The sequence below is a fragment of the Sminthopsis crassicaudata genome, chromosome 5 (genome assembly GCF_048593235.1).
Source record: "Sminthopsis crassicaudata isolate SCR6 chromosome 5, ASM4859323v1, whole genome shotgun sequence".
Lineage (NCBI taxonomy): Eukaryota > Metazoa > Chordata > Mammalia > Dasyuromorphia > Dasyuridae > Sminthopsis > Sminthopsis crassicaudata.
In genome coordinates, this window is record NC_133621.1 from 250,454,069 (window position 1) to 250,479,409 (window position 25,341).

At 37.0% G+C, this 25,341-nt stretch overlaps 1 protein-coding gene across 13 annotated transcripts in view; it reads right to left on the bottom strand.

The window, feature by feature from the left end:
- NAP1L1 (nucleosome assembly protein 1 like 1) overlaps positions 1 to 22,073 on the bottom strand; it is a 37,507-nt gene extending 15,434 nt beyond the window's left edge. For 5 of the 13 annotated variants that reach the window (XR_012482630.1, XR_012482629.1, XR_012482633.1 and 2 more), the window contains exons 1-2: positions 3,689 to 3,794; positions 503 to 653 (exon numbers count right to left, since the gene is read on the bottom strand). Coding sequence is in view for 2 of the 13 variants with exons in the window: in XM_074270803.1 (XP_074126904.1) it covers positions 503 to 508 (6 nt within the window). In the remaining 11 variants the exon portion in view is untranslated. Of the gene's footprint in view, positions 1 to 502; positions 654 to 3,575; positions 3,806 to 3,829; positions 4,097 to 21,899 lie in introns of those variants that run through there. The other 8 variants (XR_012482634.1, XM_074270804.1, XR_012482631.1 and 5 more) reach the window with 5 other exon arrangements.
- Between the last annotated feature and the right edge of the window lie 3,268 nt (positions 22,074 to 25,341).

A 25,341-nucleotide genomic window follows, 5' to 3' on the forward strand; every position in this document is an offset into this window, starting at 1 on the left:
ATATCCCAAGACACTACAGTATAAATACAGTAATTTTCAAAAATTCTAATTATAGCTACTATATTTCATAAAATGTCACTATCTATCCAAGGAATCTTCCTCTTCCAGTCTTCTACAAAATAAAAGCTTTTTCAAGTTTTATTTCTTTTCTGTTAAGGACATAAAAATCAACCAGGACTTAAGGCTTATGTATTTATACTGCAATGAAAGAGGACATATAAATACATAAAGAGAATAAAAGGCATGGTAGTTAAGGAAAAGGGGAAGGCTATAGCAAAGTTAGAACAGCTTGTAGGGGTAAGGACAGGTAAACAATTAAGGGAGGAAATAAAAGGATTTTTAGGGCCCAGCTGTGTAACACAAATTTATTTATGTGTACAATATATTTTTTTTTTTTGCTGAGGCAATTGGGCTTAAGTCCAGGGTCACATAGCTAGTGTCTGTGTCTGAGGCCAGATTTGAATTTATGCAGCACCAGTTACAACTATATAACTTCAGTTACCTTCATTAAGTAGCATAGTAGGAATACCACCACCTGGGTTTGACAAGGAATAAGTAGTAACAAGATTTCTAAATTGATGATCCCATGTACTTGAATCAATTAGATTTGAGACTAGGAAATGACAGAGGAGCAGCAAAGCTATTAGAGATCACTAAGGAGGCAAAAAAATAAGATTTAAAATTAATGTCACAGGAAATTAAAGGCAATTAGGATGAAATAAAGAAATGCCATTTGAGTGAGGAATCAGAATGTTCTAGAGCCAGGGGGTCTCAAATAAGCACATGCTGAGGAAGTTTATTCAGCCTGCTGGTTAAGGCAAATGGGCTTGAGGGGCGGAGACAGTGTGAGTTTTTGTTTTTACTTAGTCTGGCCCTCCCCACAGTCTGAGGGACAGTGAGTGAACTGGCCCCCAATTTAAAAAGTTTGAGGACCACTGTTCTAGACATAGGAAAATTAATTTAAAATTTTATCTCAAAGTATAAGGACAAGAACTGAGAGGAAGAATAATTGAACCCCTTGAGAATGCCCCTGGGGGGGGGGGGTTGATATATAATAAAGATGATCTGTAGCAGTTGTATGAGTGAGAAAAAACTGGAATCATAAACTATCTCATTCATGATTTGGTAGGTATGGGGTTTTCTTTTGTTTATTTCCCAGCCCCCCTCCCCAACAGACCTATCAACTCTTGTTAAACCAGCTTCAACTGGTCACATCAATTTAAACAAGATGCTATTATATTTTTTATCCAACAAATTGAACCTTCATCCAAACTGCTATCTCTTCTCTTCAATGTATTTAAAAAATTAGTGTACAAAGCCTAAAGAGTGTAGTAAAATACCCATGTATACTACATGTCAGGTCTTCCTCACTTCAAGCAGGCTGGCTTCCTATCTACATCACTTTGCTGCCAAGAAAAAAAAAAAAAAAAAATCAAGCAATCAAGAAAAAATGTTGGTCAGATGAGTTAATCAGCAGGCCCAGAAGGGAAGTTGATACTACAAAAAAATGCCTTCAAAACTTTCAAAATACTCAGTTTCCCTCAAATTCAAGTCACAACAATTTTCTCTAGCATATATATTAAAAATCTAGGCTATGTGTATAGATATATGTATATATATATTAGAAATATAATAATCTTTTCTGATGGATGAAATAAAATATTCAGCTTGATTTTGACACCACACCTAAGTCTCCAATGTACTCTTTTGAATGAAAATTTGATCAAATCAACTCCTAAGAAAGTATCCCTCTCTAAGAACACAGCATTTGCTTCTATTGAGTAAATGCAGTGTTCCTCAAGAGTCCAAGGGCAGGGGCCACACTAATTAATCGGCCAAGACTAGATTTAAAAAATGTCTGTTTTGACATCCTTAACTAATTTTTCAAAGATATCATATGAAAGTGGACTGACAGAGTTTGCCTAGTAGCTAGGAAAAACCTAGATTCAAATTCTAAGCCAAGATAAATCACTTAACCTCTTAGTGTCTCAGCCAACTCGTTATGACTTTTAAGAGTATTGATCTACACATTTAGAGGAAGTTCCCTCAAGGAAAATTGCCTATGTAAAACAAAACAAAAAAAAAAAATCAAAAGGTCAAATTTCATCCAGACCTTCCCAAATTAATTAAATGTATTGAGAGACTACCAAAAATATACAACACAATCTGAACAGGAAAAAAGAATTTAATTTTATTTCTTCAGTCTGTGAATTCCTAATTTGGAAGGGCAAAAAGAGATATTGAATGAGAAACAGCCTTGGATAGTGGCTAGAAGTGGCCGGAAAATCTTAGTTCAAGTCCTTTCTCTTAAGGCAGTGACTAGGTAAGCCCACAAGTGTTCTAAGGGATCCAAATAGGTACAGACACTGATAAAAGTCACTTGGGAGGTCACTATAGCAGTCAAATTACTCATCTAGTCCCTTATCTTTCCAATGAATCAGCAACCTTCCTAGGATAACAGATTTAGATTTAGAACTCATTTAACAGATGTGACAAAACAGAGCAGAGTGAGTTATCCAGAGTCACACAGCTTTAAATAATAAGGAAGAAAACAAATAGGGACAATTAGGATGTATGATTCAACTGGTATAGTAGACTCCCAGGGAAAAGAACCTGCAGCCTTTTACCAATGCAGATTAGCACCTCCTCCGAAAACTTCAGAGATGTTTACCACACTAAATTAAATTACTTGACTAGGATCACCCAGCCAAATATAAGATGTGAATCTAGGTCTTCTCAATTTCAGGCTCAGCACTGCTTCACTTCCTCCAAGCATTCAAACCAAATTCTGATTTGGCTAAGTCAGACACAAATGAGTACCCCAAATTTCTGTTACAAATTTTTGCAAATAGCTTTTAGACACTACTTAGGAACTAAAATTGAAGATTTGCCAGATTCGTCTTTCGTCAATGTTTAATCAAAGGGCCACCGGGAGGAGATATTTTAAAGTCAAAAAGGATGTTACTCATTTTTTTTTTTTTTGGCAAAGATTTTAACTACCTCAGGGTTTCTTGATGAGGCAGTAAGGAAAGGGTGGAGTGAGTCAGAAGGCAAGGAGAAAAACGATGAAGGGAAAAGTAAGAGAGGATGATTAAAGAGGGTTGGGAGGGAGGAGGGGAGGATAGTGGTAGTGGGGGAAATGAGGAAAGCGATGAGGGGAGGGCGAGTGGAGAATGATAAGTGGGAAATGCAGGGGGGAATGACTGGGAGAGTGTCTGGAGGGAAAGAGGAGGCAGCACTCCCGAGAGAACGGCGGCCATGCAGCGACTACCACGTGTTGCAGGCAGCGGATAAACGTCGCTTCAGCCCAGATCCCAACTTTGCTGCCGTCTCCCGGGGACTAGAGGCCCGACAAGGGGCACAGTCTCCATCACCACGCTCCCTCGAGGTGGTCGCGAGAGCTCTTCAGATTACCGCCCACACATACACAAATTCCCACAGGCGCGCGCGCGAGAAATGCGCTCCCGTGACTACGAGCAGCCCCCACCACTGGCCTTGCCTCCCTCCTCCTCTCCACGACCACACCAGCCCGAGCTCAGGCTTCACATCTAGGTTCCGCGGCCCCCGGTCCTCACACTCCCCGCCCCCGCCCTCGCCCCCGCCGCGGCCGCCGTTGTCTCCCATGGGAGGCAGATCTCAGCCAAGACCCAGGCCCCGGACACTCCTACGTCCGTGCACAGACCCTCACCCTGCCCCAACCCCGACCAGGCTAATCCAGCCCAGGCCCAGGAAAGGCAGGCGAGCACCGCCGGATTCCCCCCTCCCTTCGGACCCAGTCGGCAGTTAGAAGCCCCGCGCGCTCGCTCCCCTCCCTTCCAGCTTCCGTTACCCGCGGCTGCTGCAGGGACGAAGAGCTCGGAGCTGCGCAGGCTGTGACTCAGGGCGGCGGCGGCAATTGCGGCGGGAGGAGACGAAAGAGGAGGCGGAGGAGGAAGAGAAGGAGGCGGCGCCCTGAGCAGATGGCGCTAAAAAAGGACCCGAGATCCCGCCGCTCGCGCTCATATACAATTAGCGTCAGCACGTAAGTGCCCGTCACCCTCCTCCTCTTCCCCTCCCCTCCAGCAGTCACCCCGGTAACGCTAAGTGGGGCGGGACTGGAGTTGGGCACCTAGCAACAGAGCCACCTTCTAGCACACATTCTAAGCCTTTTCTTCCTCCTCTCTTCTCTGACTAACACTCTAGTATCGAGCTCTCGGAAGGTGAGTCCGGCTGCCTCCCACCTTCCCGGGGTCAAACGCCCCCAGCTTTTTCCGCGTGCGTGCGCGAGACAAGAACGCGGGAAAGAAATCCCGGCTGGAGCTCTGTCAGCGAGCCTCTTTCTTGCCCTGCTTCGCCCAGCCCACTAAATGCCCACCCTCCTTCCGGCCCGTCCTGGAGTCCTAGCCCTGCCGAGGGTTCACCTCTGCCTCGCTCAGTTCCTGACATACATTTAGCGTGAGTGCAGCAGGCTTTGGGTGACACCTCCTCCCTTCGCTCCCTTGAAGCTGCAGCCTCTTCCCTTCTCCCGCTTCTGTTTACACCCTCTTTTTTGGCTTCCCGGGGATGCGAGTCACGTCTTTAGGTCCACTGATTAATATTTAGTAAGCGCTCACTAAGTGCCAGGCACCATGCTAAGGACTTTGGGGGAAGAGGGGGAAGAAGCACCATATTTGCCTCCTGGAGCTTGCGTTCAGAAAGGAGAAAAAGCATGCAAATAAAGATGTACAAACGATAAAAGATAGACGATATAAAGCGTGCATTCCTTTCTGGACTGCTCACCGAGCTCTTTAATGAGAGTAACCTCCTTGTGCCTTCAAGTCCCGGAGCAGGCGCCTTTAAGGGGAAGCCTGACGTGAAATCGCTCAAACCAGTCAAACTTGGGGCTATTTCTCAGCTAGTGCTAAACTGACTCATTTTTATAACTCCCTAAAACATCCCTTTCCCCCACTGGAAATTTCATACAGTCATTAAATTCCTACTCTTAATCATCCAATTTTGCAAATCGTTTTCACTGATGCAATACTTCTTCCCTAGCAACACCCCAGCCCTGCCTGCCCCTTCTCGGGAAAGTTAGCAGCCTCCGGCTGGGTGCTATACTGATACCCTTCCCCAATCCCACTAGTATGCAGATTCCTTCCACCCCCTTGCCTTTTCTGAGGTTTTTTTTCCTCTTTGTAATTCATTTAGAAAGCTTTCAGTCATTCTTAATCCTCCCCCTTCATTAACTCTATAATCCTTCCCAACCCCGTTTATTTAAAAACAATCTTGAAAGGTTAAAATTAGCTGTATCAATAATCACGGAATCTTGGGAAGCAGGTGCTAATACCACTTTACAGATTAGGAATTGAGAAAGGACTGGTGACTTGCCCAGGGCCACACAACTAATATCTGAGGTCATAGTTAAACTCAGGCTTCCAAGTTTCAGGCCCTGTGCTCTATCTGTTAAGTCACCTGGGTGCTGCTTTTCAGCCAATCTCAACCTATCCAAAGAAAACTTCACAAATGTTGAGTGAGTTCCACACAATCTCAACAGAGAAGTAACTAGCCTCAAACAACTGAATAGCTCATTATGGATCAATCCAGGACCAGTTCTCAGAGCTTCAATCTTCAATGCCTACTTCTGATTCTTAAGAGAAGTCAAGTCAAGCAGCTGCCACAGCTTGTCCACTTTAGCTGAGCCGCTACAAACATGTTACAAGAGGTCAGAACTCAAGATGTTAAGTTGGCAAGCAGGACCCTTTTTAGGCAGACAGGTTGGTTTGTGATAACTTCTGACTGAATCCGGCTTTTTTCATCACCCTGGTTGGGGACTCAGTCCTCAGGTGAACTTGGAATCAGATACCAGAATAAATTCCAATATGTTAGCCTATTGAAATTCTCATCTTTCATGTGCCATTTCCTGGGATATCTTTCAACTGTAGCAATTCAAAGTGATTGTGTATAAAAGTACAGGAAGTCACAATCTTCATGAGTAAATAACCACACAAATAAAAATGTCAGATACTTAAGTATACTGAAATGCACACATTTTTAAGTAAATATTATTCATCAAAAAAAAAAAAGGATATTCAGATAGGTTAGGTTCACTAAAAATAAGTATCCATGAAAACTCCATTTAAAAAATTCAGCCCTTTTTGTAGTGGCTAGAAACTGGAATGGTTGGGTAAATTATGGTATATGAATGTTATGGAATATTATTGCTCTGTAAGAAATGACCAACAGGAGGAATACAGAGAGGCTTGGAGAGACTTACATCAACTGATGCTGAGTGAAATGAGCAGAACCAGGAGATCATTATACACTTCAACAACAACACTGTCTGAGGATGTATTCTGATGGAAGTGAATATCTTCAACATAGAGAAGAGCTAATCCAGTTCCAATTGATCAATGATGGACAGAATCAGCTACACCCAGAGAAGGAACACTGGGAAATGAGTGTAAACTGTTTGCACTTTTGTTTTTCTTCCCAGGTTATTTTTACCTTCTGAATCCAATTCTTCCTGTGCAACAAGAAATTTGGTTCTGCACACATATATTGTATCTAGGATATACTATAACACATTTAACATGTATGGGAATGTCTGCCATCTAGGGGAGGGGGTGGAGGGAAGGAGGGGAAAATTCGGAATAGAAGTGAGTGCAAGGGATAATGTTGTAAAAAATTACCCATGCATATGTACTGTCAAAAAAATAATTATAAAATTAATTTTTAAAAATAAAAATTCAGACCTATCTTCACATTTGTCTCTATCTTGGGCTATTCCATTAACCAAAAAAATGTGGGCAAAGTGACTTTACAAAGAGTACTTGCTTTTCTTTGCAAAAAGTATTCTCTTTCGGGATCCTCTCTGTGTACCTAACACCATTCATCTAGCTGCTTCCTCCTTTCCTTGATTGGGGTCAGGAAGTAATGTAAAATAAACACTACCTTTATTAGATTGATCAGGTTTTTTAAAAAATGGTTAAAATAATGTATATCATTTACCATCTAATACATCCTATATAACCTATGCCATCAATAGATCCCTCATAACCTTTAACTCATCCCTCAGGTTTAATATGGGAGTGGGGTTGTCTCTGATTAATGATAATCTATGGCTCATTGCTTCCTTTCCTGAGGTCACCAGAATCAGGTTTATATTTCTAAGGATTTCCTAATCTTATGAAGGCATCAAGTTTCCAAAGTAATAAACAGAGAACAGTTTTATTTTCATTATGTAAAGAAGAGAGGAGAGGTTCACATCCAAGCCCTTATAGCAAATCAGTAAGTCCTACCCTCTCATCTGGTAAGCTTAATTTCTCTTTACCACCATCACAGTATGTACAGAGTCAACAGTACTCACTTAGAAAAAACTTAACTTGTTTATGAATCTTAAGTCTCTAAATCCTCACCAATTCCTTCTTTAGAATCAATTTCCTGGAATCAATCCCTTGGTCTGTTGTGGATTTCTTATTTTTCCTGAGTTGTCTGTCATAGCATGATACTTGAAGCTGTGAAGATTCTTTTCTCTAGGTTATGCTAAGCCTCCTCATATTTGCCTGCTAGCATCTGTATCTGCTGTAATATATTTCATGCCCACCACATGTTAGACATAGGACTAGGCTTTAAGAATACACATGCAAAGAATGAGGACAACATTGTGATTCTCAAGAATATAACTGGAAAGGCAACAACTACAGAGTATGTTTAGAATAAATATATAAAAAAAATCAATACAAATAAACGTAAGACTTTTTTTTTTTCTGATGTTCCAACTGGAAGTTTCTTTCTTCCTTTTGCCTCTACTCTGTCCCTATCTCATTCCCTAGTGGTTGATCATAACTTTCCATGTATCTGTGTGAATTAGCCCTATTCTAAAAAGTACATCCAAGTGAGAAGGGACAGGCAACTGCCTAGGTCATTTAGGCATGAATCCATGCCTGCCATATATAAAGTATATTTCTGCATTAGAATCATCTGGACTCAACTGACTTGTGGATTCTGTGAAATGACGGGCCAGCCTTTTCATTGAAACAACTTCTTGAATGATTAAATCAATAAAATCTAAGAGTTGTGTTGATGCTATGCCTTCTGATATTGTTATTGCCCAAAGGAGAGAGGTAAACAAATATTATTTCCACTCTGTAGTGTTAGTCTTTCCACCAGATTTTACTTTTGCTTTCTCATATCATTGTATCCCAAAAAGGTCCTCCCCACCCAATGTCCTAAGACAAAAGTGAAAAGAAAAATTTAAGAGAAGCAAAAAATTAACTGAAATAGTTTGTTTAGAATAGCATACACTGTCACACCATTGTAACATTACTAAGTGTCCTGCACCTAGAACACATTCTTAGTTCTGTCATTAAACCAGGATCTTTGATATGGAACACAAGCATGAAAAATGTCTGAACTATCCTTGGGCAAATTATCAGGACTTCAGGCACAAGGTAGGAGCTCAGGGAATATTTGAAGATTGAGTTGGAAAAATGCTTGGTAACTTGTCCAACTAACCTTTGAAAAGTGCATTTTCAGGAGTACTAGAGATTAAACCATTTGAAAAAAAGAATGGACTAATTTGAAAGTAGTTAAAAGAATGAATAATCATCACCTAAAGCAGGAGTTTTTAAATGTTTTCCACAAGACCTCTTCAGGGAAATTTTTATATAATCTTGGGTATCTAAGTATATATAATAGGTATACATTTACTGATCATAAATCATTTCACAACGCTCACATTCAGTTATCCCACAGTCCCTACTCACAATTTAAGAAGCTTTGACTAGAAAATGATAATAAGTATTAACAGTTTACTTTGTGCCAGGTACCATACTAAGTACTGAGGAAGCAAAGGCAATCCACACACACACACACACAAAACCCCTGAAACCAATGTCTATCTCTAAGTAACTTACATTTGAATGAGACACTATATCTATACAAGATATAAAGAGTGAAAGTGGAAAGTAATTTAGGGAGAAATGCTCTAGGAACTGGTAGAAAAAAACTTTTAAAGACCATGGGATGTGAACTGAATGGGAACCAGGGGAAACTAATGCTTAAGGCCTAATGGGGATAGAGATATGTAATCCTATTTGTCCTTTTAACAACCAAGTCGAGTAAATACCAGAGATATTTCCCCATTTTACAGATGAGGAAAACTGAGGCTACAAGATGTTGTCTAGGTGCACACAAATAGGTTTTAGATGTGGATCTTTCTTGAGTACAACTTTATCATTCTATTCAATTTTTTTTCCCAAGAGTTATCTAAATTAGATATCTAAGCCAAATATAAAGTGATTCTGGAATTTCAAAAAAAGAAGAGCTCATAATTTCCTCCAGTTATTACTCTAAAAGTATACTTATTTTAAGGTAATATGGATAATAATTCTTTTTCCTAGCATCAATTCAACTGGTTGCAAATTCTGTCTCTGGTTCTGCCTCTCTGTCTCTGTCTCTATCACTATCTCTCTGTGTCTCTTTTCTCACTTTATAGAGATATTTTTCTCTATCTTTCTCTCCTCTTTCCATGTCAAGAAGTTAGTCTGAAAGACTTTCCCAAATGTATCAATTTGGCCTTCTCAAAGAGATGAATTTCTTTAATCATGCTCCCCACATTGGTTGAATCTAGTTTAGACTCCTGTAATGTATCAAAAAAAAAATCCTTTATTAGTTTATTTATCAACCATTATTTTAAAAAGACCTTCAGAATCTTCAAATGCTACAAAAAAATAAACTACTGTGCAACTATGTCATCTGTTACTACTCCCCAGATAACAGGTTCTCTACAATGTTTCATTCACCATGCAGAGTACATTAGCATGGCCTTGAGAAATAACAATTCTAAAATTCTCTCCTTTATCAGTCTTAGCAGGTTTCCAGGTCTCTCCTTCCTCCTGAAGCACTCATTCCCCAAGCCTGACTTGCATCTCTTCCTTAAAGGTATGAATTATGGGCCATTATTAGAATTTCTACTTTCCCAAGGATCCAATGCTTGTTGCTTTCCCCACTTTCTTTTCCTTTCCCTTTTTAGGGTTCTTTTTGCTTTTATGGTACTGCCATCAGATTCCAAATTTGAAGAGATGAATGGAATTAATAAAAATAAAAAGTTCATTTCACAGAAGGAGAAACTCACAGAGTAAAACAAGTTTTTGAGAATAGAATCAAATACTTAGGTCAGGAATTGAAATGACTCTATTGCCTGTAAGACTCTAAGGGAAGTGTGTATGGTGTAGTACAAACAACCCTGAATTTTGAGTCACAGTATTTGAATTCAAATTCTGGGTCTGCCTTTAACTGTGAGACTTTAGCCAAATTTCTTATCCTCCCTGGGCCTCCGTTTCTTCACATATAAAATTAAGGAGTTAGACTAAATCGGCCTCCATAATGCATTTAGCTCTAAATATTTCATTTTAGGAACCACTGTGATAGATTTCTCATTTATGTGGTAAGGGAGGGAGAAGATTAAAGGGTTGGACTAACTGGTCTCAAAAACTTCTTCCAGCACTAAACCTATGTTCCTAAATAAATCTCTGGTCCTATTATTTCAATATCTATGCTGATTTCTCCATCCCATCTTCAAACCATCCCTTTTCCCAACCTCTTTCTGTCTTACACCCTTGGGGCTAGTTTTTACTAATCATTATCTGTCACTTCACACATCCCAACAATTACCAAATCTTACGTGTTCTGTTTCCACAATGGTTCCTATCCATTCTTTACTCTCCATTGATAGAGCCAACACCTGCAACTCAATCAATCCCTCATCATGCTTGCCTACACAATTAGCTCCCTAATTGGTCTCCCTACCTCCTCTCTCTTCTCCCAAATATATTCCCCAAAGTGACACTCCTAAAGAAGGGCATATGATTCATTTGCTTCTCAGATCAATTGTTTTCAATCGTGTTTGACTCCTTATGAACCCATTTGGAATTTTCTTTAAAAAGATACTGGAGTGATTTGCCATTTACTTCTCCAGCTCATTTTACAGATGTAGAAAAAGGCAAATAGGGTTAAATGATTTGCCCAGAGTCACACAGCTAGTCAGTGTCTGAGGCCAGATATGACATACTCAGGAAGATAATTCAAGCCTAGTGCTCTGTTCCTGGCCTCCCTGGTAAAGAAATACTAGTGATTCTCAATTACCTCTAGAGTAAACTCTTTGGTTTGGCATTAAAAGCCCTTCACAGTCTGGCCACAACTGATTCCCCCTCCCCCAAGATTATTATTTATAATTCTACTTTATGCATTCTTGGATCCAGATGAGTTGAGCATTATAGACACTTTGATTTCTCAGATTTTGACTTTTTTACTTAAAGAATCTCAGAATCCCTCTTTTGCTTCAAAGTTCATATGCAGCTTCAACATGAACCTTCCCAACTGCTATCCCTCCACTACTTCATATTTGTTGTGTATATGTGTATGCATGCATGGGTTTTGTGTACATGCTGTTTTCTGTGAATGTAAGCTCCTTGAAGTCAGGGGTTGTTTCATTTTTGTCTCTGTATCCCTTTGCCTTTGGCAAATAGTCAGCACACATGTTTACCACAACTGCAAAGTGGGGAAAGTACTATAAGCAGCAGGTGGGTTCATCTCATCATTAAGATAGGAAAGTTAATTCACTAATTTTGGTGGTCATAATAATTTTGAATCATGATTTGACAAATTAGATTGGGGCAATGTTATCAATTCTAAAGACAACTGAAAAGAAAAAAAGTTAATTCCTCCAATAAATATCATGATTGAGAATATAGGAAAGGGGAAAAAAACTATCCTAAAAAAATTTTGCTTTCCTGAATGATAGTCAATACATTTCTACAATTCTGTTATTTTTTTGATATCTGGGCATAATATTTTTCCTTAGGCTAAACAATTAGCAATACCCTCACAGATTGATTGTTAAATGAATGATTGTTAAAGGCAGTTTGAGCCTTGACTCACAAAGTAAATGTCTGGCTTCAGCTTGGTATATGAACTAAAGCTGTATGATCCTGGGCAAATCATTCAATCTCTCTCTGATGTACATTTCATCACCTGCAAAAATGATAAGGTTATATTAAAGAGATGACCTATAGAATTCCTTCCTGCTCTAGAACAAGAACTCTATGACTTTATCCTTTTTGAACACTTCACATTTTGATGCTTTGATCATCAGCATTTCAGAGGAATATAAATTGTAGTTTGAGTTATTGCTCATGTAAATTTAGTCTTTGCCAATGGTCACTTTTAAGTCTTGTATTTGATGCTTATTTGTTTTTAGTATTTGTTTTATGTAAAGGAAATAAATATACTACCATTGTACATTGTTAACCTTTCTACTTCTTTTTGGAGACATGCTAGACTTGAGCCAGACCCAAGTTATAAGCGATTTTTCCCAGGACTTCATTAAAAAAAAAAAAAAGAAAGAAAAGAAAGAAAAATTGAAGAAAGAACTTAATATTTCCCTAGAGGTCACCATTCCCTAGGACTGAATCTGGGGCCATGAGTATGAGCCTAGACCTGAGGGAGCCCTTTAGTGGGAGAAGAAGAATTCCCCATAGCATCCCTAAGCCCAGAAGTAATACTATATTGTTATATACTTGATAAAAATCTATCCATAATAAAAATCTATCCATACTGAATGGGACAATAGAAACTGTTTTCTTGTTCTTCTCCTTCCATTTCTGTGTCCCACTTCCCTCCCCCTTTACCCTACCATTCTACCCTAGGACATTCCCTGCTTCCTCCATCCATACCCACTGCCATAGGTATGCCTGGGTATAACCACAAATAGTCTTATACAGCAGCCTCTGGGAGTCTGGGAAATTCTTTAAGATTTAAGAGAGATAACTAGAGATCACTGATTTAGAGGTAGAAGTGACTTTAGGGACCCATAACTCAATTTTTTTAAAGAGACTCTGCAGGATGATGACTTCATCCCAAGTAAATCTCCCCTTTCCCCCTTTCTATTAATACAATCCATATGTCAATTAAGAACAAAAAGATCACACTTAGCTATGGAAGCTTACCAATTTTAATATAATGACTTAATTGTCCCATACCTATTAATCTGAGATCATTTGAATCGGGCTCTTTTCCAACTGTCATTTAGGTGCATTCCATTCTCTAGTCAACACTCAACTAAACTAAACTAACAATGTTTATTACGTACAGACTTCTTAATATGAGCAGCATTTCCTGGCAGATCCTTCCTTCTCAGTCTGAAGAAATCACTAGGACTCCTTTGCATCACTGATATCTGATTCTCCCTATTCTTATTTTTGATGTAATTTGCATCCCAGGAGGGAAGGGCAATGCACTAAAGGAGGAAACATTCTAAGAGAGTCCACCAAAGAACAGATTTGCATAAATATGAACAAATGGCTTGGGATGGAGATAAAGAAAGACATCCGCCTATCCAAAAATCTAGATCTCTAAGGAATTGTACTGAAATGGATCAAGACCAATCTTTGGAATGGTGTGGTAGATTGAATGGTAAATTAGGACTTCAGGGGCTGGCTCAGAGACTAGAGAAGGTAAGATTCCAGTAGGTCTAAAAGAGAAGACCTAATAATTAAGCAAGTGGTAAAAGAAGATTGAAGGATCACAAAGCCTATTCAAGGAGAGCTTTAAATCTGCCACTGGCCATTTCTTAGGTATCATCTTTCTTAAACTCTTTGCAATATTTGACATTGTCAAACCCTCTCTTTCTTTATACCCTCTCCTATGTGAGAATTCATGACACTGTTTTCTTGGTTCTTCTTCCCCTCTGTTCTTTAAGTCCCCATTACTGTGTTAACATTCACATCCCATAACTGTGGTAGGATAAACCTTTTTTTTTCTTTTCTTGTACATATGCCTTTTTTTAATGATCTCACCAGCTTCCATGGGTTCAGTTACCTTTTTATGTAAATAATTCTCAGATCTATATATATCCATTTATATGTTATTCCTATCCTGAGCTCTAGTTCTACATAATCAACTTGCTATTAGTCATTTCCAATTGAATGTCCTGTAGGAATATAGATTATTTCAACTCTCTTATCAAGGAAACTAGGGTCTAGGGACATTAAATGACCTTTCTAAAGGAAAATAAAAATAGAATTTGAGCCTAGGTCCTCTGATTCCAGATCTAGCATGCTTTTTACACTCTACTATACTGATCACTGAAGTATCCCAAACTCAACATTTTTTAAAAAATCACATCTTTCTCCCTCAAACCCATCATTGCTTTGTTGAAGGTACCACCATCATTTCAGTCATCTGGTTTCTCAGTTTCAGAGCTACCCTTTACCTCTTTACTCTTTTTTATCACATCCACTAGATTGACAAATCTTTGTGATTTTATCCTCTAAGTATCTCTCATTCTCATTTCCTCTCCATACATATGTCTATCCTCTTAGTTTAAGATTACATAATACCTTTCTTACTCTATTACAATAATTCCCTAGAGGCCTCCTTAATTCAAATCTTCCCACACTACAAGCCATCCTCTGCTTTCAAAATGATCCAGCAGCTTCCTCTTGCCTCCTTGTGATAAAACACAAATTCCTCTTTTTAGCCCTTTATAATATAATTTAAACCCATTTCCTCAAGTTTATTTTACACATTATTCTCCCATGTACTCTTTGCTCCAACTTTGCTATTATTTATACAAGATATTCTATCTCCTTGGATCATTATAGTTTTTCTCATTTCCATTCCATTCTCATTTCCCAACCTCACTCAGAAATCCCTAGTTTCATTTATAAAGTTAAGCATAAGACCTGCTTCCTACACGAGGCCTCCCTGACTCCCCCAGAATCTTGCATCTACTTTGATTATATTCTATAATTTCAGCTCCTATTTACATGTTGTTTCCCTTTTAGAATTCCAGGTTTTTGAATACCAAGCCTATTTTCTTTTTCTCATAATTAATACCTTTCCAGGTAACTTCATTCTCTACCAACAGTACTGCCATAAAGCACTAAATAAATGCTAGCTATTATTATTATTATTAAAGAAGGATACTTGGTGGTAGTTCAAAGATGGTGGAAAGTAGACAGGACATTTTTCTGAGCATCCCTTTTTCATAATCAATATTAAATCAAGCCTCTGAATGGATTTTAGAGGACAAACCCCTCAAACATTTAGAATGTAATAATCTTCTAACTTAAGAAAGGACTTTAGAAAAGGTCTGTCTCTCTGGACCAGAGGGAATGCAGCCCAGAGCAGGTAGAGGACAGAGACAGGAAGGAGGTCCTGTGCCAAATATAACAGTGTTGGTTACACTATTCTGGTTCAGAAGTCCAACTATGAGGCCTCCAATGCAACTTAACTACAGAAGACAAATTATGAGCCTCTGAACTCCAATATAATATCTAGGACTTGACCAGGCCCACCTAGCACAGTGGCAAAGCCTACAGCATCATCAGCCCCAGCCCCAATCCTAACCCAGCATATTCAGTGAAAAATCCCTGTCTGTCTGCAAAAGAACTTGGGATAATTTCCCCAGTACCCCAAAATCAGAACTCAACTTTTAAAAATGAACAAAAAAAGCAAAAAAGAGCTCTGACTATAAAAAGCTACTATGGAGACAGGGAAGATCAGAACATAAATCCAGAAGAGGCAAAATACTTCAAGTGAAGCCTCAAAGAGAAATATGAACTGATCTCCAACTCAAAAGGCTTTCTTGGAAGAGTTCAAAAAGGGATCTTAAAAGATAAATAGAAGAAACATTAGAAAAAGAAAAGAATGCCATGCAGGAGAAGTATGAAATGTTGGAGGAAAGAGTCAATAGCTTGGAAAAGAAAACACAGAAATTGTCTGAAGTAAAAAACTTTTAAAAAATAAATTTTACAAAATGAGGAAAAAATAAACTGAAGAAAACAACTTCTTAAAAAATAAATTTTGCAAAATGGAAAAAGAACAACTTCTTAAAAAGTAGAATTGTTGGGGCAGCTAGGTGGAGCAGTGGATAGACAGAGCACCAGCCCTGATGTCAGGAGGACCTGAGTTCAAATTTGATCTCAGACACTTAACCCTTCCTAACTGTGTCATCCTGGGTAAGTCATTGGGGTTAACCCCAATTGTCTCAGGAAAAAAAAAAAAAAGAATTCTACCAAATATTTAGAGAACAATTCCAATATTATGTAAACTATTTGGAAAAATAGGAAAAGGAGTCCTTTTAAATTTTTTAATGACAAGATATGGTGCTAAACCAGGAAGAGTCAAAAAAGAAAAAAACAAATTATCAACAAATTTCCTTAATGAATATGCATTCAGAAATATTAAATAAAATATTAGCAAAGAGATTACAGCAACATATCACCAGGATAATATATTATGACCAAGTAGGAATGCAGAAATGATTCAATATTAGGAAAACTATCAGCATAATGGACCATATCAATAAACAAACTAACAGAAATCATATGATTATCTCAATAAATACAAGAAAAGCATTTGACAAAATACAATACCCATTCTTATTAAAAACACTGGAGAGCATAGGAATAGATGGAGTTTTGTTTTTTGTTTTTTTTTTTAATGATAAGTAACATCTAAAACCATCAGCAAGTAATGTATGTAATGGAGATAAAGTAAAAGTATTCCCAATAAGACCAGAGGTGATATAAGGTTACGCATTGTTACCATTACTATTTAATATTGTGTTAGAAATTTTAGCTTTAGCAGTAAGAAAAGAAAAAGAAATTGAAGGAATTAAATTAGGTAATGAGGAAACTCTTTGCAGATGATATGATATATTTAGAGAATCAACTAAAACCTAATAGAAATAATTAACTTTAGTAAAGTTGCAGGATACAAAATAAATCCACATTAATCATCATTTGTATATGTTATTAATAAAGTCCAGCAGCAAGAGATAGAAAGAAAAATCCTATTTAAAATAACTGTAGAAAATATAAAATATAAAAAAATATTGTAGATAAAAAAGTTTTAAAACAATATAAAAAATATTTTAAAACCTGCCAAGGCAAAGCCAGAAACAATAAATAACAATTATAAAATACTTTTCACACAAATAAAGTTAGATCTACATTATACACTTCAACAACAATATTGTATGAGAATGTATTCTGATGGAAGTGGATATCTTCAACATAGAGAAGATCTAATCCAACTCCAAGTGATCAATGATGGACAGAATCAGCTACACCGAGAGAAGGAACACTGGAAAATGAGTGTAAACTGTTTGCATTTTTTGTTTTTCTTCCCAGGTTATTTTTACCTTCCAAATCCAATTCTTCCTTTGCAAAAACAACAACAACAACAACAAAAAATTTGGTTCTGCACACATATATTGTATCTACAATATACTATAACATATTTAATATGTATGGGAATGCCTGCGTTCTAGGGGAGAGGGTGGAGGGAAGGAGGGGAAAATTCAGAACAGAAGGGAGTACAAGGGATAATGTTGTAAAAAATTACCTGTGCATATGTACTGTCAAAAAATGCTATAATTATAAAATTAATTACAAAAAATTAAGTTAGATATAAATAACGAGAACATCAAATGCACACAGGTAGGCCAAACTAATATAACAAAAATGACAATCCTACCTAACTGAATCTACTTACTCAGTGCCAAATCAATCAAAATGACAAGAAATTACTTTATAGAGCTAAAAAAAAATAACAAAATTCATCTGAAAGAACAAAGAGGTCAAGAATTCCAAGAGAATTAATAGGAAAAAATGCAAAGGAAGGTGGCCTACCAGTACCAGACCTAAAATCAAAATCATTTGGTCCTGGCTAAGAAATAAGAGTAGTGGATCAATGGAACAAGTTAGGTTCACAAGATACATAGTCAATGACTATAGTAAATTAATGTTTAAAAAACTCACAGACTCCAGCTTCTGGGATAAAAATTCACTATTTGACAAAAATTGCTGGAAAAATTGAAAAATAGTATGGCAACAAAAAGTCACATTTAAATAATTAGAAAAACATTTAAGTGCTCTTGGATAGGCTGAGAGAATATAATAAAGATTACAATACTCCCTAAACAAATCTATTTAGTGCTATGCCAATCAGACTCCCAAGAAACTATTTTAATGACCTAGAAAAAATAATAAAATTCATATGGAAGAACAAAAGGTCGAGAATTTCAAGGGAAGTAATGAAAAAAAAAATCAAATAATGGTGGCCTAGCTGTACCTGATCTAAAACTATATTATAAAGCATCAGTCACCAAAATCATTGGGTATTGGCTAAGAAGTAGACTAGTTGATCAGTGGAATAGGTTAGGTTCACAGGACAAAATAGTGAACAACCATAGCAATCTATAACCCAAAGATCCCAACTTTTGGGATAAGAATTTATTATTTGACAAAAACTGCTGGGAAAACTGGAAATTAGTATGGCAGAAATTAGGTATGGACCCACACTTAACACCACATACCAAGATGAGATCAAAATGGGTCCATGATTTAGGCATAAAGAATGAGATCATAAATAAATTAGAGGAACATAGGATAGTTTACCTCTCAGACTTGTGGAGGAGGAAGGAATTTGTGACCAAAGGACAACTAGAGATCATTATTGATCACAAAATAGAAAATTTTGATTACATCAAATTAAAAAGCTTTTGTACAAACAAAACTAATGCAAATAAGATTAGAAGGGAAGTAACAAACTGGGAAAATATTTTTACAATTAAAGGTTCTGATAAAGGCCTTATTTCCAAAATATATAGAGAACTGACTCTAATTTATAAAAAATTAAGCCATTCTCCAATTGATAAATGGTCAAAGGATATGAACAGACAATTCTCAGATGACAAAATTGAAACTATTTCCACTCATATAAAAGAGTGTTCCAAATCACTATTGATCAGAGAAATGCAAATTAAGACAACTCTGAGATACCACTACACACCTGTCAGATTGGCTAAGATGACAGGAAAAAATAATGATGAATGTTGGAGAGGCTTTGGGAAAACTGGGATACTGATACATTGTTGGTGGAGTTGTGAAAGAATCCAACCATTCTGTAGAGCAATCTGGAATTATGCCCAAAAAGTTAACAAACTTTTGATCCAGCAATGCTACTACTGGGCTTATATCCCAAGGAAATACTAAAGAAGGGAAAGGGACCTATATGTGCTAAAATGTTTGTTTTTGTAGTGGCTAGAAACTAGAAAATAAATGGATGCCCATCAATTGGAGAATGGTTGGGTAAATTATGGTATATGAATGTTATGAAATATTATTGTTCTGTAAGAAATGACCAACAGGAGGAATACAGAGAGGCTTGGAGAGACTTACATCAACTGATGCTGAGTGAAATGAGCAGAACCAAGAGGTCATTATATACTTCAACAATGATACTGTATGAGAATGTATTCTGATGGAAGTGGATATCTTCAACAAAGAGAAGATCTAATTCAGTTCCAATTGATCAATGATGGACAGAATCAGCTACACCCAGAGAAGGAACACTGGGAAATGAGTGTAAATTGTTTGCATTTTTGTTTTTCTTCCAAGATTATTTTTACCTTCTGAATCCAATTCTTCCTGTGCAACAAGAAATTTGGTTCTGCACACATATATTGTATCTAGGATATACTATAACACATTTAACATGTATGGGAATGTCTGCCATCTAGGGGAGGGGGTGGAGGGAAGGAGAGGAAAATTCGGAATAGAAGTGAGTACAATGGATAATGTTGTAAAAAATTATCTATGCTTATGTACTGTCAAAAAATAATTATAAAATTAATTTTTAAAAACTATAATAAAAATAAAAGAAAAACAATATGGCAGAAATTAGACATTGATCAGCACCTAACACTTTTACCAAAATAAGGTAGAAGTGGATTCGTAATTTAGACATAAAGGGTGATACTATAAGCAAATTAGAAAAACTAATATTAGTGATATACTTCTCAGATCTGTGGAGAAGGGAAGAACTTAAAGCCAAAGAAGAACTAGAGGACATTATGAAATGCAAAATAATTTTGATTATATTAAATTTAAAAGGAGATTCTTCTAATTCCACATTTATGACACTGTATTTAATTGTCCATTGTGGAGGATTTCTGGAAAAGCAATTTGAAGTATAAGTTATAAAGCTATTGCACCCATGGCAATGAAATTATAAGCCCATGGCAGTAATCATCTTATATTATTTTAAAGGCTGTTTAATATTCATAGTGATAATGAAGTCTTAGGATACTTTTTAAGGATGAGCAAGTACCTGGAAAATGAGGGTGTCTGCAAAGAAGGAAAGATTCATATATTTAAGATGCAGTGAATCTTTTTTTTTTTTTTTTTTTTTTTTTTGAGGCTAGGGTTAAGTTACTTGCCCAGGGTCACACAGCTAGGAAGTGTTAAGTGTCTGAGATCAGATTTGAACTCCAGTCCTCCTGAATTCAAGGCTGGTGCTCTATCCACTGCGCCACCTAGCTGCCCCAGATGCAGTGAATCTTAAAGGCCATCTCTTTAAAACCCTCAACCCTCTCTTTAAAAATAAATGTTTTTTAATAAAAATTAACAATAATCTGTTTTCTTTCCCTCTTACCTACACCATCGGAGAAAAAGAAAAGAACAAAACCCTTGTAACAATTATGCATAGTTAATCAAAACAAATACCCACTTGACTATCCAAAAAAGTATGTCTCACTTTGTATTTCAAGTCTGTCATTTCTCTTTTAAGCGGTAAGAAGCATTCTTCCTCTTCATCACTGGTCCTCTGGAACCATAATTAATATTTATCAGAGTTTTGACATCATTTAATGTTATTTATTTTTATAATGTTGTTATATAATTTTTTTTTTTGTTCACTTTGTATCAATTCATACAAATCTTTCCAGGTTCCTCAGTACTTTCTTTTAGATAATATGTATAATTTCTATGAGACAACAGTATTCCAATGCAATTGTTTATCATAATTTCTTAAATGATTCCCTAATTGATGTGCATCTTTCCTCCCTAGTTATCTTTGTTATTACAAAAAAGAACTGCTATCAGTATTTTTGGTTCCTTTCTTCTTCTTTTGATTTTTTTTGGGTCCACTCTCATTTTACAGATGTGGAAACTGATGTATAGGGAGAACAAGAAGTTTATCCAACATCACCTAAGTAGTTATTGATAGAGCTAGATTCTTACCCCAGATTTTATGATCATTAGATGCCATATCAAATAAAACCTTTTTTTTTTTTTTTTTCATTTTTGGACCAGATCTTATGGCAGAGTCAATTTCTCCCTGACATTGCATTAGGTCAGTGGCTCTTTAAAGTCACTGTTATTTATTACAAGGAAGTTGCACAGATTTATGAGAGAGGGAAAATATTTAGAGAGAGGTAAAGGTTTTTTTTTAACCATTCCTATAATTTTTTTTTCCAGTATAGCAGTCTTTCTCTACCAATACAGATCAGCAACTAGTTTGAATAACAGATTTCCCAATCCTGAGGTGGCACTCTTATCTACTACCCCATGCTGCCTTTCTAACATTCTTCATTATAGAGGATTAAAGCTAAGTAATAAAATTTAGAGAAGAATCTCACCTAGAACTAGTCAGAGATGACAGTTCATACTCTGGAGTTCTTGCCCATGTTCCTGATCAAATACTTGCCAGCACTTCCCTTGGGATTTCTGATTCATCTCTTAGACATCTCATGGGGTCAAATTTACCCAGAACATCTGAGTACTGGAAAATTATAAACTCCCTCCAGAACTACAGATTTTAGGGGACAATGTTCACATCAGAATTAACCCTCTCTAGTAGCTGCAGACTACAGGAGGAGAGATCTCATAACCAAACAGATTCATGGGAATCTGTTAAATAGATAAGATAAATGGGAAGACAATATAACGGTTCTATTATAATCTGTCCATTAAACAAAAATTTGATATCCTACTTATTATATGTCAGGTAATAGGGATAGAAAGGCAAAAACAAAACAATCTCTGTCCTCAAGGAGTTTATATTTAAATGATATATATATATAAGCATACTTAAGACTTCTGTCCTGAATCTTCTTTTTTCTTTTATAACAGTTTCACTCAAAGGCCAAGGTCTTCCATTGCATCCTGGGCCATCACCAATCATCTTGACTTACATCTTGGACCTGGATGATTCTGGAGGAAAAAATGAGGCTGATGACTTTGCATAGCTCTGGCCTACTTAAATACAATTCACTTGCAAGTCCAGACTTTACTCTCATGATGTCATTGGTCCTCTTCAACAACAAAGGATGAGTAACAATCTGTGAATAGTAATAAATATCCCCTGGGGACTTAACCTGCCTGTTCAAATTGGGCAGTACTTGCAGTCATCATCATCATTTCATTGTCCTCCTCCTCCTCCTCCTCCTCCTCCTCCTCCTCCTCCTCCTCCTCCTCCTCCTCCTCCTCCTCCTCCTCCTCCTCCTCCTCCTCCTCCTCCTCCTCCTCCTCCTCCTCCTCCTCCTCCTCCTCCTCCTCCTCCTCCTCCTCCTCCTCCTCCTCCTCCTCCTCCTCCTCCTCCTCCTCCTCCTCCTCCTCCTCCTCCTCCTCCTCCTCCTCCTCCTCCTCCTCCTCCTCCTCCTCCTCCTCCTCCTCCTCCTCCTCCTCCTCCTCCTCCTCCTCCTCCTCCTCCTCCTCCTCCTCCTCCTCCTCCTCCTCCTCCTCCTCCTCCTCCTCTTCTTCTTCTTCTTCTTCTTCTTCTTCTTCTTCTTCTTCTTCTTCTTTTTCCTACTCTTTTCTTCTCTGCCTTTTCCTCCTCCTTCTTTTTTTCCCTTCTTTTTCTCTGTCCACATAGGAAGCCGTACCTTTATATATGGGTGCACTGTTCAAAGGAATATAAATACTGATTACTTAGATTTTATAAGATATCTTGGGATTTGGGGGCTATTTTTTTAAAATTTCTTATATATTTTATTTCCCCCCCCCCAAAAAAAGACAATTCTGTCTTATGAGGTTTTCTTTGTTAAATTAGTAATTAATTTAAAACTTAAATACAAAATATAAAAGAAAAAAATTGCCATGCATACAGCAGAACCTAAGAGAGGATTCAGAATATAAAGCAAATAAATTTCCATTTCAAGAAGAACTCTATAATAAATACTACACATTTTGTTCAGAGCTATCCATCTTTACTTTGCTTCCTTGTAGGTTTTGTTGTGTTTTCTGCTGTACACTTTTAACTTTATTCTTTTCTCTCTCCCTTCTACCCAAGAAGGCTACAATTAAGCATTGTTATAATTATATATAAATATATATATATATATACATAAACATATGTATATGTATATATATATAATATCATACATGTATATATACAAAAAGATCTATATGACACTATACTATGCTTATCTTCTGATTCTCTAAAGGTAGATAACATCTTCATAAGTACACACTTATCTATTTTTCTAAATTCATCAATTTGTCATTTCCTATACCACAGAAATATTCCAATCTTATATTGGCTAGTTATTTTAAATTGTCTAAAACAATATTGATAGCTATGGTTCACATATAATGTGGTTTCTCTATTTTTCTCTTTCATTAAATCTCTTTTAGCCTTAATTTTGTCTTAGATAATGATTACCACCCCTGCCTTGTTTACCTAATAAATTTTATGTTTTTGTGATCTCTCATTTCCTCTCCTGACTCCTCTGCTTTATTTCTGTCTGCTACTTTGCTCTCCTGTTACTTAACTTACCCTCCTCCCCATCCCATTATTCTCTCAGCCTTACCCTCTTGTTTCTATCTGAATTTAAAAGACTTTTATAGCCTTTGAAATATACAGATGCTGCTTCTTCATCCCATTTCCATTAATCTACACACTCTTGTACTCCCTTATCCTCTTCTTTCTTTATAAATTTTTATCCCAGATCTAATGTGAATAGGGATCCCTCTAAAATCCTTCTGTTATTCTTTCCCCCTGTTTCTTATCCCCTTAGCCTCTTATTTCTTTCTAACATTGGAAGACTTTTATATTCTTCTAGATATATATTTATATGTATGTATGTATTATTATTCTTTACCTCATTACCAATGAAGGAACTATCCTCAGAACTACTGGCCCTTCTCCCCCATCTAATTCCTTTGTGTCAGTTCTTATACTCTTTTTACTCTTTCCTACATGGTTTTTGCCTTTTAGAATCACATCAGACTCAGCTGTACCCCCTATCTTTCTTTCAAACTGCCCAATTACCAGTGACAGTCTTAGACATATAGTTTACATTTCCATGTATAAAAAGTGAACAGCTTGACCTTATTGAGTCTCTTGGTCTTTGATGTTTACCTTATATTTTTCCTGAATTTTTAATGTCACCTTTTCTATTAAATTTGAGTATTTTTTGAGTATTTTTTTCAATAGAATCTTGAAAGTTTGGCAATTCATTGAATGCTATTTTTAAAATTCAAAATTATGTTTAACTTTGATGATATGATATTTTCATCCAGAACCTCAGGTTTTTTTTTGCTCTTAAATATATATTGTTCCAACATCTACAGTCTTTTTGGGTAGCTGTTGCTAGGTTCTTGTGATTCAAATTGTGACTCCATTGTATTTGAATTGTTTTTTTTTTTTTCTTGTTGCTTATAATATTTACATCCAGATTTAAAAGTGACTATTTGACATTACTTTTTCAGGTAGGAGAGGCTTCTTCTTTTTCTTTGCTTCAGTATTCTTCACTGAAGATGAACCTTCATTTTCTTTATGGTAACTTTCTATGGTTGGATTCCTCCTTTGCCTGCCCACTTCTTCTTCTTTTTTTTAAAATAAGGACTTATTATTCTAAGCACTTCTAGTGACTAGGAAGTGTGGGATGATGCCTCTGATATTAGGTCCTCCTTCAGTTCTTTGCTCAAACTTGAACTGAAACTATGAATTCTACCTCCTGAAACAGCATCCCTTCCCCATAGCATGTGCTGGTTTCTTCTCTCTCAAGACCACATCTCCAACAGCACAGATGGGCCTGATGTACCTTATCAACAAAGTTTCCCTCAATCTTCCCCCACTTAGGTTTCCCACCCTCTCCTAGAGGTGAAAATTCCTGTGTCTTTTTATAAGAAGTTTGAGACTGGCTTCTATTCAATGCCCCCAGCCTTAGATTTCCAGTTGAAAAGAGAGTACTTATCTTGGAGTTTCAAGCCACTCAATAAGAATATCAGACCCAGATTTCCAATTGAATGAGACCACTTAAATTTGAGCTACTGGAAGTAATCCTGGGCTAATCTTCAACTCAATAGAAGGTGCAGCTAGCAGCTTCCAGTTATCTACACTTAGTTTTTCTTCCTTTAAAAACCAAGGGGGAAGAATAATAGAAGATGGTGGCGTGGAGGCAGACAGCTGTTTGAGCTCCTCTCAGTAAGTTCTCTCAGAACTTACTTGATGACAAGCCTCAGACTTAATGCTTGACCCAGAAAGAAATCCACAAAAAATCACCAAGAGAAGACATCCTTGAAAGTC